This window comes from Sciurus carolinensis, chromosome 9 (genome assembly GCF_902686445.1).
Source record: "Sciurus carolinensis chromosome 9, mSciCar1.2, whole genome shotgun sequence".
NCBI classification, from domain to species: Eukaryota; Metazoa; Chordata; class Mammalia; order Rodentia; family Sciuridae; genus Sciurus; species Sciurus carolinensis.
In genome coordinates, this window is record NC_062221.1 from 115804668 (window position 1) to 115821960 (window position 17293).

A 17293-nucleotide genomic window follows, 5' to 3' on the forward strand; every position below is an offset into this window, starting at 1 on the left:
ATTGTTTATTTCTGGAGGCTGGGATACATGATAAAGGAGGGCATGCATAGCTTAAGTGTCAGGTGGGAACTTGGCTCTCTGCTTCAAAAATGGCACCACTTCCTGTGTCCTCAGAAGGCTCGAGTTTTTTATGTAAGGGTGTCGATTCCATATAAAAAGGTGGAGTCCTTGTGACTTGATCATCTCCTAAAGCCCTTATCTCTTAATACTATGACATTGAGTATTAAGATTTCAACATAAGAGTTTTAGGGATAACTAAAACATTCAGACCATAGCAGCATCTCATTATGGTTTAAATTAAGTTATTCTCGTTGACGTTAAACACTGATTTCAAGACAAACCAGGATGGGGTATTAATGCTTCTGTAAGAAGACATGTTGAGGAAGATTTTGTTTACATGAGGTTTTCTCAGCCTCAGCACTACCAACATTTTTGGCTGGGTAATTTTTTGTTATAGGAAACTGTTCTGTGCATGTAGGATGTGCATCTCTGGCTTCTACCCATTAGATGCTAGTAGCAACCTGGTTCCCACTCATATAATTGTGATAATGAAAAGTGACCCCAAACATTGCCATAATGTCCCCTCAGTGTAGGCACATCACTTCCACCTGAGAACCAGTAACTTATACTAATGTGAAATTTTTCTACTCTAGGATTAAGAAATGAAAAGCACAGGATTTAGAGTTAGAAATGTTTGAATATTGCTTATTACTAATTGCTTTACTTGAGTCTCAGTATTTAAAACAGGGATAAAAATACTTATATCATAAGGGTATTTACACCACCACACAGGACATTGGGAAGTTGTAAAGAGAGAGAATTAGTATAATAATGAAAATTCTTTGTATTTATTCCTGATAGCTGAAATGTGGAAAATGACATAGACTTCAAAGAATCAAGATTATAATAACATATGCTAAGTGAAATTACTGAGTATAATTTAATTCCATTAATTTAGATCATAGTTAAGTCTTGTAGCTCTACACCAGATTATATTTCTGGTTGATTAAGTAACAAATAGCAAAGCTGATTAAATTGAGATGATATTGAATAAGAAGTAATTTGTCATTATAGTTTAGTTTATGTCAGAGGCATACATAATTAAATGGGATCTTAAGATGCAATCATAGCAACCATGAAAACAAGGAAACAAGTCCTAGAAACTAAGCTTCTGATGTATAAATCAAATGTGTTTTACTGTTTGTTATTTAGATAATTTAAAAAATCATTTTAAAATTATTTTTTAAATGTTAATTTTTAAATTATTAAAATTTTAAATTCTATTAAATATTTATTGGGGAAAAGAGTCACTGCCCTAACCACAGAAAAAGAAGATGTTATATTCTTGATTATGGATATTAAAAGAAGAATATCTGAAGCTAATGAAAAGCTGAGAAGTAAAATTTCAGTCTAGGTAACCAGGGCCTAAGTTCTTGATCAACTTCTCCTTTATTGCTGAGTTATGAAAATTCTAACTCTGTAATAAAGAATGGGAGAGTTGAGAAAAATACAGGAAATTATAAAGTTTAATGTCAATTCCAAACAATGTATTAGAAGCTCTTATGATCTTAGCTTGTCCTGTAAGCTGTTCTCCCGTCCAGTGGATTGGTTGTATTAAAAGGTAAATATGATCATATTAAAAATCAGATCATTTTAACATGACACAAAAGCCTTCTCACAGTTCATTATATTTCTCTATGGTTTATTTTCTCCACACCTCCACATAGAACTGGGTGATAGCCATCCTCAGTAGCTAAGGGTAGGGTTTCATATTTCTGTGAACATGTAACTTCTTAGGCCAGGCAGTAACCATTTCTTTTTTTCTTACCTAATGCATATTTGCCCTGCAACTGTTAAGTTCAAACTCTCTTTTGAGTCATTTTTCTTGATTCACACCTCTGAGCACATGACTAAAGCAGGGGTACTTCTGGGCCCTCCACATTACCAGTGCACAAAAAAGTCTTTGACATTCTAATTGTTGTACATGCTTTATATACCTCTCAGGAGTCTGAAGGTGGTTTATGTACCTCAGTCCCAATGCCTAACCATATGACTTGCAAATTACATAGTTAATGTTGAGTGGATGTTTAATAAGGAAATGAACACTTAGGGGACAAGCATTAATTTATTAAGTTAGGGTCAGCAAAATGCCTGACCTGGTCTCTAAAAGGCAATCTCATGAGAAAAAAAGGTGAGTGAGTACACACAGTGAGAGAGAAAAGGCTTAAAGGCAAACTTGCCCAAATATAGAACGGGGTGACCTGATTGAGTAGGAGCTTGCACTAAAACAGGATTCATTGCTACAAAATCTGGAGAAGCATCTTAGAAATTCCTAAAGCCTTCCTTAGAGATTACAACTGAGTAGGTCTGGGGAGAAGTCAGTGGTAACTCTTCTCTGCCAGATTATTTCAATATGTACAACTTTGGGAACCTCTGATTGATCTAAGAAATTCAGATAACTGATTTCCAAGCTCAGTCTCTAAGGGAAAAATATTTTTTTTTCTTGCAAACATCTGACTTCAAACATATCTGACTGTATTTGTAGTATGTCTGAAAGAAAACATACTTAAAAGCTGTTGCCTGATTTTTGGTAGAGTAATATTTTTCATATCAGAAATTAGGGAAACCTGCTTAGATACCAAAAACACCATTTCTTAGATTTCTAGTTTCCAAAACAACAGTATTGTATCAGTTATTTTTGAGTCTTTTTAAAATGGCAAATTATCTGAAATGGTTGGTCATGGACAAGTCATTTCTATGTGTTAATTGTATTAATTTGCTAGAGCTACCATAAGAAATTGCCACAAACTTTGTGGCTTAGATACAGAAAGTTAATGTGTCTTAATAGTTCTGGAGGCTAGAAGTTCAAAATCAAGCAGGGTCGGTACCTTCCAAGGGCTGTGAGGGAAGGATCTGTTGCTTGTAGATGACCTGTTTCTCTTCACACAGCCTTCCCTCTATGAAAGTTGTCCAAATTTCCCCTCTTTTATGGACACCAGTCATGTTGGATTAGGATCCACCTTAATGACTTTATCTTAACCATTTGTATCAGTAACAAATCTATTTCCAAGTAAGATCATATTTTCAGTTATTGGGGAGACTAAGACTTCAACATGGTTAGGATGGGTGGGGAAAATTCAACTCAACAGTAATTGATCACAAATTATGAAGAGGGACTAAAAATAGTGAAAGTTGGTGTGGAACACATACGCAGAGGATTTTCTGTTTCAGTGATATAATAAAAATACCAACATCAGAAGTTACCTTATGACCTTAAATTGCCTCCTTCTCACTCTAGGAGTATACTGCTTGTATTTCAAGTATGGATGACAGTAATACACTTTATAAACATCAGAGCTTGTCAAGTGAAAAAGGAGTAGTTGGTGGTTATGAACTTTTTTCCCAGTGTATCTTGCTGAAACTTTTTCAGGGAAGTAGAACTTTGAAGAAGTTCTTTAAGTTATTCATAGGAGAGCTCTTTAAAGATTTAAAGTTTTCTGTAGTTTAATATTTTGAAAAGATAATAACACACAGTGTAGGATAAAATGTAAGTCACCTTCTCACCCATGTTCTCAGTTTCTGTTACCACTTGCCCTTCAAAAGGCATAACAATTACTTTTTAAATTTAATAGGTTATCTATGCACAGAACACAAAATCGAATGCATGAATATATCATGAAAACTATGATCAGTCTTACTTTATCCTGGGAATGTTGCACACACACACACACACACACACACACACACACACACGTATGTTCTTATGTTTTTGAGTTTCTCCTAAACATTTATTTTAAAAAGTTAATAGTGAATGGATTGGTTACGAGGGATCAAGGGATTATTAGGTTTTGGGTTGGAGCAACTGAGTGGAGAATTGAGGTGGGAAAGATAGGATTAGCAAATATTAAAGTAGAAAGAGTCCTGTTTTAACCTTGCAACATGTAAAATATTAGAATCTAGGCAAGGTGATAGTTGGCAGGTGAATTATAAACTTGAACCAAAATAGGAAAGTCAGAACTCGAGATAAAAATCCAGAAGTTGTAAGCATTAAGATAGGAATGGATGAAATCACCATTGCAGAGAATTTAGACAGAAATAAAAGCAGAAACTAGAGCAGCGATTCTTCTAATGTGTGAAAGTTAAGGAATTAAGGGTTGAGCATATTAAGTTTGAGGAGTTTATTAGAATATGCAGGTGGAGATATTGAGTATGCAGTACATCTGGAGTGTGAGAGAAGACTGGATTGGAGATAAAGGAATAGGATTCTTGAGCATGTAAATGTTGGAGAAGTGGTAAAGATGAGTGATCAATCCTGGGGACTTAGTTTAATATGAAGTAAGGAAATGGAAAAAGAACATATGCATATGTGATTTTTCCCATTAACATTGTATTAGCTTTTTGTCACTGAGACCAAAATACCTGGCAAGAGCAATGTAGAAAAGGAAAAGTTTATTTTGGGCTCATGGCTTTGGAGTTCAGTCCATGGTCAGCCAACCCATTGTTCTGAGCATAAGGCAGAACATCATGGCCAAAGGATATGAAAGAGGAAAGCTGCTCAACTCATGGAACCAGAAAGCAGAGAGAGAACCAGTAGCCAGAGATGAGAGATAATCTTCAAGGGGACACCCCCAGTGACCTACAGCCTTCAGCCATGCACTGCCTACTTATAGTTACTACCCAGTAGTCCAAACTATTAATCCTTTAAACAGATTAATCCACTGATGAGGCTACAGCTCTTATCACTGCCTAAAAGCCTACCTCTGTACCTTGCTGTGTTGGGAACCATGCTTTTAAAACATGCCAGACCATTTCACAAGCTACTTTTGTTGATGCGATGATCTATACACCACAATTTAAATAACCTGGTAAGGAGAAAAGTGAAGTTCTGGCTCTTTTATTTTTTTTTTGCTTTGCCCTGCCCCTCCCCATCCCAATTATGGCATGTACACTTAATATGAGGTCTACCATGTTAACAAAATTTTAGGTGTACAATACAGTATTGTTAATTATAGGCACAGTGTTGTACAGCTGATTCTAGAACTTAGTTATCTTATATATAACTGAAAAATTTTACTTGTAGAGTAACAACTCCTGATTTCTCCCTCTCCCCAGCCCTTGGCAACCATGAGTTTACTATTTCTGTGTGTTTTATTTTTTTTAATATAGTTGATACAAGTGGTATTATACAATATTTGTTCTTCTGTGACTGACTGATTTCTTAGGATAATGGCCTCCAGGTTTATCCATGTTGTCACATAGGCAGGACATTTCTTTTTTAAGGCCGAATAATATTGCTTTGTATACATATACTACTACATTTTCTTTATCCATTTGTGAATATATTAACATTTTGATTCTTTTCACATCTTTGCTGTTTTGACTAATTCTGCAGTGAACATAGGAGTGAAAATATCTCTTAAGATTGTGATTTTCGATGAATACCCAGATAAATACCCATTTTCTTTTTGGATAATACCCAGAAATGGATTTCCTGGATCATATGGTAGTTCTATTTTTAACTTTTTGAGGAATCTCCATTTTATTTTCCATAATGGCCGCATCAATTTATGTTCCCAGGAGTGTACAAGGGTTTCATGTTTTTCCATATTTTTATCAACACTTGTTATCTTTGGGGTTTTTTTTGTTTGTTTGTTTGTTTCTTTATTTTTAAATAGATGTCATCCCAACAGGTGTAAGGTGAAAAGTTCTGATCTTTTTAAGTCAAAGACACACAGATTATAGCCACAAGATGAATGAAATAATTGAGAATGAGTGTTTAGAGTGAGATGAGGACCCAAGTGAGCACCCAGGGCACAAGAGAACTGAAAAGAAGCAATTCTGAGAATGAAATCACTCATGACAGACAAGTTCCAGTGGAATGGTCCTGAGAGTGCTGGTAAGATTTGGATTATAAATTCATTAGACCTGGCCTATTCAGGGCATGGTACTTTTTACTGGGAAAGAGTAAGTACTCAGTAAGTGTTTATATAGAGGCATTTGTTCCATTCTTGCTGTTTTATAAACAGTAACAATCTTTCCTATTCTCTTTCTACTCTTTATAGAGGATTTGGAAGCATCTGACTTCAGGAAGACATGAAGTGGTCTATGGATCACTTTAGAAATTAGAACCCACCTGGTTATGGAAACAAATAGATGGCTATTTGACTTAATTTCCCTATGTTCTCTTAGATGAAAGTTGATTTAAAATGTTGCTTCTAGGTTTATTTTCTTGAAACATGATGTTCACTCTCTTGCTCAAAAGCTTTCCCAACTTGTAATTTAAAGTTCAAAGCTTTGCTGGGTGCAGTGGTGCACAATTGTAATCACAGCTATTAGGGAGGTGGAGGGAGGAGGATTGCAAATTCAGGTCAGCCTGAACAATTTAGGGAGACCCTGCCTCAAAATAAAAATAAAAAGGAGTGGAGACATAGCTCAGTGGTAGAGTGCTCCTAGGTTTAATCCCCAGTAATGCTGAAAAAAAAAAAATTAAATCCAAACTTATGCTGGTTTTTCATTTTTACACCTGACTCTCTGCTCTCTTACTTACTCTACCCTAACACTTGCTTATACGTGTATTTTTTCCTTAGGAATAAAATTTTATATGAACTTACTTTTTAATTTAATTATTCCTCTCAAATTATCCTATATTCACCTGTGTATTCCATATAAAACTTTTCTTTAAAATCGTATATTACATCAATATAATTATTTAGCCAGTCCAATTGGCAGCCATTGAAACAATCCCATTCTTATATTAGTATGAATAAATTATAAGCAGTATATATATATATATATATGTCATTTTACATATGTGTGAATATATCTAAGATAAATGTCTAGAAGGAGAGATAATGAGTAGAGTATTTTGATGGTAAAAATACTCTCCTAAAGTGTGGTAGCATCTTATGTTCTCAGTGGATGAGAGTGCTTAATTCCAATAAATCTTCATCAATACTCTACCCAAATTTATGATCTTTCCTGATTTCAGGAGAAAATTATTTTGTGGTCTAAAATTCTATGTTATTTGTTCACTTGATCAATTTTTCCTTTGTGTAAACAGCATTTATATTTTGGAGAACTGGGTTGTTATCCTTTGCCATTTTTCTTTTGTACTTTTATTATGCTAACTTGGAGGAGTTCTTAAACATTAATAAGCCCTTTATATACACTTTTTTCCCTCAGTTAATTATTTCTACTTGGCTGTTTATGGATTTGCCCTTTCCTGACCATGCAATCCTAATTCTTCCCTAAATCCCACTACCCAAGAAGCCACCTCCAAACCTTTCTGGTTCAATCGGACTTCTCCCTTCTTGTACCCTCAAAGAAGCTGAGGTTCTCAATTCTCTGAGCAGGTATCAGACTTCTCGTAGGTGGAGAAATCTTTACACCTAAATACTCAACATATAATAGATTCTCAGAAATCGTTATTGGTGATAACACTAGCAGCTTTGGCTATGTTCTTATTAAGCTACTGCCACATCATCCCCATTACATCACAGTGTTTCTCATTCATTCATTGTCATTTTTTTCAAGTTGTAGGAATTTTTCCCTAAAATAGTTTTATAGAATCAGTACAAACTAGACTAATGAAGAAAATAAATTTTATTATGCCTAAAAAGAAGATGTATCTAGGTCACATGTTAGGTCAACTGTCATACACTATTCCAAGTTGAATGTTGGCTGCTGGCACTGTGCTCTTTTAGTATTGCTAAGTAGGACATCTTTCCTCTCACATAGTCCTAGAACTGTCAACAATAAGAACATTTCTAGGGAACAATAGAATGACCCTATAATTCTGGGAGGACAGAGTGTGGTAAAGTAAAAAACCAGTAAACTGTTTGAAAATTACAATCTCTCAATGTTCTCTAGTCTTTTAATCTGACAAGGTGGGGACATTTTATGTGTTCATACAAACATCTACTTCAGTACCAAAGCAATGTGTGAAACACAGTATCTTGTCCTCCAAAGTAGCCACAGATGATTTGGTCTTGCTGACACAGTTTAAAATTTATGTGGCTCCCCAGCACTCAAGTAAGACTATTTTAGTGTTAAAATACTCAAAAATGAAGAAATACAAACAAGTATAGTCCTCTCTTCCCATTTGCTCAAAGAAAATTGTTTTAAAAATTCAGTGCTATCCCAATTATCACATGGGAATACTTTTTGGATCCTTTCTTGAGAACAATTTATAAAAACATCCAGAAAGACGTTAAGATTTTGTCTCCTCTATTAAAATACCCTGCAATAGATTCTAGGGAAATTAGGGCTGCTCATAGGTATAGCACTTCACCTAGATCTTAACTTTGTTTTTGTTGCTGGACTAGAAAGGGCTTCATTATGCCACAAGTTAGGAGTTTTTCAAGGTTTGCAATAAGAAATTCGTATTTCTACCTTTTTAATGCAATCAGCTTGGAAGGGAAAGGTTTCTGCTTGCCTGTGATTTAAAATAAATGGAAGGATTCAGTTGGAAGAGTAAGTATAAAGGTTAAGAGTTAAGGATCTGGAATTAGAGATGTGAATCCTGGCTCAGTCACTGAGAAAATGAGGAACGAACTGTTCATGACTATACATAAGATAAAGTGCCTAGCACAGCACCTGGCTGGTGTTGCCATTAATATGTGATGATTCTTATTAAAGATGAAGCTTTAGCTTTTTTTTTGTTGTTGTTTGGTCTGTAACAGGGATGTGAAGATAGTCTTCTAAGAGAACAGAATACTATGGCACATGTCGGTCAATATACACGTCATGGTGTCATCCTTTCGTTACATTGGTCATTCATTACCTTGCAGACTCTCATATTTTACTATTAAGGACTTGCAACTCTGAAAATGAAAATTCCTGCTTTCAAGATGGCAAAGCAAGAGTAGGGAATAAATGCTTCAGAAAGAAAATGCTTACTTGATGAAAGATGGCATTTTAGAGGCGGTTTTTCAACCAGATACAGAGCAATTGAAATCACTATGAATGATACAGTAACAAAGATATCACTGTATAATACTGTTTTCTAGTTCAACATCATTTTATGAAAAAACCAAGATCCAGAAAAGTTTTGATTTCCCAAGGCCACATAGTTAGAATCCAGGTGTCCTGCTTTCTGGTGTACTGTTTTCCTAGGAACCTTGAGTTCTTAGCACCAGCCCCTAAATGGAAGAGTTAAGAGTGTAACGTTTCTTTATTCCCCTCACGGCTCCCCTTGCCAACACCAGCCAGAGGGAAGGCCATGCTAGTTGACCTTCTTAACTGGTGCCTACTGTTCCCTGCTTGAAACATGGTCATTGCTGCCCTGGGCACACCGAATGTTAGGAACCCAACTCTTCTTTATGTCCATGGCCCCAGTGAGAAGTGCATGCTTAAAGTAACCTTTGTTTGGTGTCAGTTGCTTGTGATTGCTATACTTGTTATAATTTACATAAGTAAATAGTACATATCAACTATGCTAAATATGATGATGACAACATATCTAAGGAAAATTAAATTCTGATTCTGGGAATGGAGATGCAGCTCAGTAGTAAGAGAGCTTACCTAGCACACATAAAAGGTCCTGGGTATGGTCTCCAGCACTGGGGGTGGGGGAACATGATTGTGCTGTCATATTGCTTTAAAAGTATATTAAATTTTCACTCTACTGAAAAGAAACTAAACTTTAAATGAGGATCCATATGTTACGGATACAGATGACAGAGAAAACAGATAACTTCTAACAATAGACGCCACCCCCTCTTTTTTTGCCAGTACTAGGCCTTATACACATACTATGCATGCATTGTACTTCTAAGTTACATCTCTAGACCAGAATCATCCTTTACAGCAAGTTACTGATTTATGGTAGTCTAACTTAGGCCTTTTTAACTTTATGATGGTGCAAAAGTGACATGCAAAAAAAAAAGAAAGTGATAAATATTCAGCAGAAACTATTTGGAATTGAAATTTCTTTTTTCTGGGCTAGCAATATGCAAATATGATACTCTCTGGCAATGGTGGGCAGTGGCAGTGAGCCCCTACTCTCAGTTGGCCTTGGGGGTCTCAAACTGATGCTTTATAATATACTATGTTGCTAAGCTATGGTGTTCAGTAGGTTCAGTATATTAAATGACTTTTCAAAATTTTGGTATTTTCAACTTATGATGGTTTATCAGGATGTAACATGATCATAAGGAGCATCTGTAGGACGAAAATTGGTGACTGAAATTATATTGATGTATTTAAACATTTAAAATGTTTCAGGAATTTATTTATCTAATGGATCCCCATCTACATTTTAATTGCCTGATTGTGTCAGGGAAGAGGGACTGTACTGTAAACCTGTATAGCAAATCTTTGTCACATCCTGCATTTTAACATTTGCGCGTTCCTCCCCAGATTTCTATCAAATATCACAAATGTATTTTCAAAATTATTTGCCAAATAATTTTTTTTAGTTACCAATTCAAATTTTAAAATACAATCTATCTTATCACTGGCACTCACTTTTATCAGGGGAATTGAACCTAAGGGCACTTTATCATTGAGCTACATTCCCACCCTTTTTTATTTTGAGACATGATGTAAGTTGTCCAGGCTGGTCTTGAATTTACAATCCTCTTGCCTCAGGTTCCTGAGTCTCTGGGATTACAGGTGTGTGACACTGTGCCTGGATTTATCTGTCTTTTGATCTGTACCTTTTATTTACCTTTAAAAGGTAAATAATGTCCTTAATATTTGTGCTTTCTCTCCCTGAATGGCAGCTTTCCTACTATGGCAGCCTAGATATTTTTAAACATACCAAGAAGATGTAAACATCAGGTATACCTGTATACACTGCAAGCAAAAATTCAGTAATACTCCTCAGTACAGTCTATCAGAATTCTTATAGAAAGATTTGTCATAATGAATTTTGTTTTTATCTCTTGCATTCTTATACTTTCATCTAGCAGATAGAATTAGCAGGTTGCAATAAACCAGACAAAAGAAACATGAAATAGGTTTCACTTGGTAACAACTCAGATGACAAAAATTATATATTTTCTATGTTCCAGTCACTTTAGACGAAGTTCAAAAATTTTAATAGTTTCTTTTTATTTTTTTGCAGTGCTAGGAATCAAACCCAAGGCCTTGCCCATGCCAGGCAAGTGTACTGAGCTACATCCCCAGCTCCCCTTTCAAATCATTATATTTTTTTACTACCTCTTCTATGGAAGTGTTTGATGGATGATTTATATGCTGCAAAACAATGTTTATTTCCCATTGAATTTAATGAAATGATCACATTGGTTATTTTTCTGTTGAATTTTACAGCTTTACATATTAATTTGACTCTAATAAATGTATTATACATATATTTTGAATGCATAAACTTAAAAAATTTGCAGTTGTTATGACATCAACTTCTGGTAATGAAAGATTATATAACTCATTCATTATTCCTTAAAGGAATAATCCCCATCACTACAGATTGCTTATACTAAGATACTTGATGAAAAGACTTTCAAAAAGCCTGGGTCTACTGGTAAAGATTGACTAAATAAGTTAAGGCACATGTATTTGAAACTATGAAACTAGTAAAAATCATATTTAAGAAAGAAATCAGTGATATAAAAATATTACATATTTTCAAATGATGATCATAAAATGAAATATTTCATATTTTCAAATGATGACCATAAAATGAATATTCTTCGTAGCATAACACAATAGTACAGGAGCATATAGAAGTAAAAGGTCTTCCATCCTCTAAAATATTAATAGTAGCTGTATCTTCTAGAAGGATGATGGGTGCTTTTATTTTCTTTCTTTGTTTTTGTGTATTTGTTTTCCTGTGAATAATATTTCTATTAACAGAAAAAAATATTTATGATATATAATAACTACAGCATCCTAAAACTATTGAAAAATCAGTGCTTCAGAGTATCACCACTAATGCTTTTTATTTAGATAAAATTTGCTATTCCAACTATTAGCTTAAGTTGGAAAACAATATCTGATGCCCTCTTGTGGTCAGTAATTTTTATAGGTATTTTTTTCTTTTCATTGAAATCTGGTCTAAACCCAGAAAATACCAAAATAGTATCTATTTTATTGCTTTCTAAATGACAAAAAAAAAAAAAAAAAAAGGGTCACGCACTATTATTAACAGTTTAAATTGTAATCATTACTAATGATTTAAGAACTATATTCACAACCCTGTATCTACCTTCTAAAAGCTGGTGTCCTTAAGTCCCAATTCTGGGTTAGAGCACATGGGGCAAGTTATTTGAATAGTCAATTTCCTCATCTGTAAAGATAATACTAAGCATATACAGGTTTCTCATAGAATGGAAAACAGTACTTAAATTAGCAGTACTTAATTTCCATTTTATTAGATAAAATGCTTTTTATATGTATGTACACAGATTAATTATAATGGTAACCTTAGCCTGTGATAAATGTAGGCAGATTCTATTATTATCCTTATCTTTTATACTCTTTTTCACTCCTTATGTAAACATAATAGAATTTATGCAGCATTTAATACTTGCACATACTGCAGTTTTACATTAATGATTTCATTCTTTGATAAACTTAAAACTATTATTATCCTCCTCTTTTGCACCTATTTTCACCTCTCACATAAAATATCATGGACATCTTTTCACTTCAATAGACACAAACCATTTTTTAATTGATTCATTCTCTTTTATAATATGAATGAGTTATAATCTTTCATTACCATGAATGCTACAAAACATTCTTGCACGCCAATTTTTGTATATTTGTGAAACTATTTCCATAGGCTGCTCAGTGATATGTAGTGTTTGTATTTTTGAAAAGTAAATCCATTGAACTTGTAGTAAACATTTTAAAAAATGTTTTTTGTCCTCTCTAGTTACATAGTAATAATACTTATTATAAAAATCTAAAAATTAAAGTGTTCAAAGTAGAAAATTATCTGTACTTGTCCCCTTTGCCTTGCTTCTGAGACATTATCTACTGTCAACTTGGTATTTTTTCAGATAATATATAGCCATCATTCTAGACATATCATTTTCATTGCCCCACTTGGAATATTTTGTTCTAAGTCATTATATATGAATATATTCTCCTTTTTACATGGCTCCATGGTATTTTCCACAGTACTTCCTGAATAGATGTACAAAATTTATTTAATTGTTCATCTTGGTTATTTATTTTTGCCATCCCAAAATCTTTTTCAATCAACGTATTTATTGGTCCCCTTATTTGAGTACTTCCATAGGTAAGTTTCTAGAAGTGCAGTTGCTTGATTAAAAGATTTATTTCCTTCAAAAAGATTATATACCTTAAATTCTTCACTAACACTAGAGAGAATGACTACTTACCCACATACCCTCACCAACAATGGGAATTATTATTTTTCAATTAAATGTTTTTTAACTGATAGATAAAAATGTACATATTTGTGGATACCATGTAATGTTTCAATACATGTACACATTGTATAATGTTTAAACAATGGGTATTATTATGATTACCAACTCTATTTTAACTTGTATTTCTAGTGAAGAGGATATATTTATTGGCCAGGACACTAAAATTATATCCAGAAATGATATATTAAAACTTTAACATGGATATAAATGATTCTTACCTTATAGATTTATTTTACAAATTTTTATATAAATATACATGTATACACATAAAAACATGGTAAAATTTCTTCACCATGCTATGGCTAAATTGATTGTTTCCAATTCATATGAAAGTCCTTTCTGTAGCTAGATAGGCCTTTTGTACCAGGGACATGCCCAAACCACTGCTTTTTAAAAAAAATTTTTTTTTGATACAGGATCTCACTTAGTTACTTTGGGCCTAAGTTGACGAGGCTGGTTTTGAATTTACAATCTTCCTGTCTTAACCTCCCAAGTCACTGGGATTACAGGTGTGTGCCACCACGCCCAGCTATAGACCTTTTTTGAGGGTTGAAATGAATTCAATACTTTTTATTTGTGCTGATTGTGTGCTTTAGAAATAAATACCAAACCACTGTAATTACAGTGATGTATCTGCTACAAATCCAAGTGCGTTGTAATGTGTTTTCATAAGGGTTGTGTGTTCCCTTTTTTTTTTTGCTTTTGTTTTTGAGATGGAGTCTTGCTGTTACCCAGGTTGATCTCAAACTCAAGGGCTCAAGTAATCTTTCCATCTCAGACTCCTAAGCAGCTAGAACTGCAGGCATGTGCTACAATGTCCAGCTGTGTTTTCATTTTGGGTCCTTAGGATATTTTTAGAATTATACATGAAAGAATTCTGGAAGATGGCCTAAACAGCTATGAAATTGGGAAGGTGATGGTTTCTATAATGAATGAAATGTACGCATTTTAAACTGGAATCACATGAGCATTTCCTATTACTTGTGCTTTTGTGACAACTTGCCAGAATGCTGAGTCAATACCATGCCATTTATAATGTAGGGATATTGTGTTTCCCTAAGAGCTTTGGTGTTATTGTTTCACACACCGGAATATAAATTCCAGAGAGTATAGGAAAAAAAACCATACAACATTAAATCATGAAATATTTGATAACTAAGAAAAAAAAAAGAAGTTTAACGATAAACTTGGGCATTACTACAATTACTAGTTCTCTGGATCTTTCCCCTTGATGAATCATTGGTAGAGCTGGCTTTCTTATTTCAATTCTTGTTCAACGGGCTATACTGCAATTTGATTTATGGTTTAAGCAAATATAATTGTTATCAAGTTATTAGTCCCTCTTCTAGAAATATCTGAGTATTTTGTAACAAGGAACTGTTATGGACTTATTAGTGATTAATATGGATACTTCAGTGTCTCATATTCTCATTCAATATAACCTTTCCATCAGTCCTTTTTTCAAATCTTGACCTGATATTGAACCTTCTCACAAGTTTCAAGAGTTGGTAAATTTTGTAGGTAATAAACATGGTGCTAAGGCAGGAGCATCAGCTTTTTTAAAAAACCCAACTTGTTTTTAAGTCAGGATTTGTTACTTAGCTTTCTATCATCTTCAGCATTTTAAACTTTTCTGGGAGGCCTTATCTGAACCAAGAAAATAATGGTAGTTACTATGAGGATTAAAGAAAGTTTTGGCACAGTCATAAAAACAAAAGTTTAGTTTACTATTATTAAAATGAATAGAATGGCTACTCTGCTGGGTAAAATGTATGGGGTTGGTGTTTTTTCTTGCTCAGTCAAGTAGAAAATTAACAAAATGTGATGGCCCAATAGAATTCAATATAAATGCTTTCTCTTAGCTTAAAATCATAGTTTACTGAAAAGGTAAGTACTTTGAGGTAAATATACTAAAAACCAGCAATAAATACTTTAGTATTGAGGTACTAGACCTTACAAAAAGAATTTGTATTTTTCAAACATCATGTCCAATTTTAATCTTTAAAATTTAGAGTTTTAAAGTTATGCCTACAAAATAAAATAAAATGGAGAATTAAAACAAATCGTCTTCACTGTTTAGTCACAAACCACTCCTGAAGTAGCCTGAAAAAATTTCCAAGCTGGAATTATGCAGTCATGTTGTTTTCATTTAGAGCAGTCTTGGGATTGTGTAAAGGGGTTAGAAACATTAACTCCAAGTCCTAATTTCCATTAAAAAGGGTTTGGGTCCTCTATTATGCATAATTAAAATGCACTAAAAAAAAAAAAAAAAAAAAAAAAGACGGGGAGCCTGCAGTGGCACATGCCTGTAATCCCACCTACTCAGGAGGTTGGGACTGAGGCAGGAGGATATCAGAATTCAGGCCAGTCTAGGCAACTCAGTGAGAGGGGATGAAGCGCAGAAGTGGAGTGCTTCAATTCCTAGTACAGCAAATAAAAATAAATGGGGGTGGGGTGGGGAGGATGTCTGGTAAGCTTTTGTACCCCAGGTTTACTAGCATTTAAGACCCAACAGCTGAGAAAGTGATTTATTTCATTAGTAACAGACTGGAAAAGCTATATTGATGAGAGTTTTATATATTATTTTGATTTTAATAAACTTTAGAACAAAGTGAAGGATAGTTAATAAAGGGCAGAATCTTCAACTGGTAGTAATCTAAGATGAAGTCAAATTCAAAATTAGCATTTTCTCCAAGAGGTTGTCATTTAGGTGTCTGCACTAATGAAGAGACTTAGTTTGTACTGATGTGAAATGGTCTGGTTATTAGGTGTGTGTAAAAAAAAAAAAAAAAATACTTTCATTCTTATATTGGCTATTATGCTTCTGATTTTCCCAAGGAACGTATACCTACAACATAAGCAGATTAAATAGAAGAAACTCTATTTGCTAAATCTCATAATAAAAATACTTGAAACTTTCTAAAACTTGCCACAAAATCTCTCATTACCACCCTATAGTTCTTCAGGACAGTTAGATGATTGACAGTGAGATGACTGACAATTAAACTTGTTTTTTTATTTTAAAACTGTGATGCCAATTAGTACTAGGAAAAAATTTCAGGGCAAAAAGTAGATATTATGGTTTACAAATATAAGATGGCTTAACAGAACATAAAATCAAGATTAGAGAAGTCTCTGTAGTTTGAAAATGTTTCCTCATAAAGTTGAAAATACTATAAATTCTGTGAAAACTGATTTCATATTTTGACAAAATTCAGCTACACCTTTATGATTTTTGCCCTTTTCTGTATTCTACACTTATACAAATTTTCTAAAAATGAGAACAAGAATTTTGAACAGCTAAGGCTATCCAATGAGCTATTAGCAAGATGTGGCTTTTGTGATTAAGTCAAATAATTTAATACTAAAAATTTAAAGATGGGAAAAATATTGCTGATCTTAGTTTTTAAAAACTTACCTTAGAAAAAAAAATATCCAAATTCTTATAGATGTGTCTCTTTTTTTCTTTTTGTAGTTCAAGTACGCTTACAAGACTGATGGGATTACAGTGGTATAAATAGAAGGACTACTGAAGAATCTGAAGTACTGTACTATTTGACTTTATTTTAGACCTCCAGTAAAGACTTAAACTAGGGTGTCTATAAAAACATTTCTGCTTTATGTAAAGGTATAAGGCATGTAAGTCAAATGTCCTATCAAAATTATCATAGGTCAAATTCTTGGTTAGAAAAATGATATGTATAGTGACCTTGATAGTTGGAAGGTATTTTATTATATTTATTTTCAATTACCTACCACTAACAAATTTTAGAGTTTTTATATGTCCATTTTGGTGTGGACTTTGGGAGGGTATGGTTAATAAAAAGTTGATTTTTTAAAGGAAAATTCTTGAAATTCTTACTGTTTCTTTTCTTTGCTAAATATTTAGTTAAAATATATTGAAGTAACATGTACCTTCTGCTCTTTCT

General features: G+C 33.6%; 1 protein-coding gene across 1 annotated transcript in view; it reads left to right on the forward strand.

Annotated features, from left to right (window-relative positions):
• Positions 1 to 17192, forward strand: part of Cxadr (CXADR Ig-like cell adhesion molecule) — a 60943-nt gene extending 43751 nt beyond the window's left edge. Inside the window, exon 8 of the mRNA XM_047563518.1 lies at positions 16840 to 17192. Within this exon, the coding sequence (XP_047419474.1) occupies positions 16840 to 16881 (42 nt within the window). The 3' untranslated portion in view covers positions 16882 to 17192. The remainder of the gene's footprint in view (positions 1 to 16839) is intronic.
• Positions 17193 to 17293: the final 101 nt, after the last annotated feature.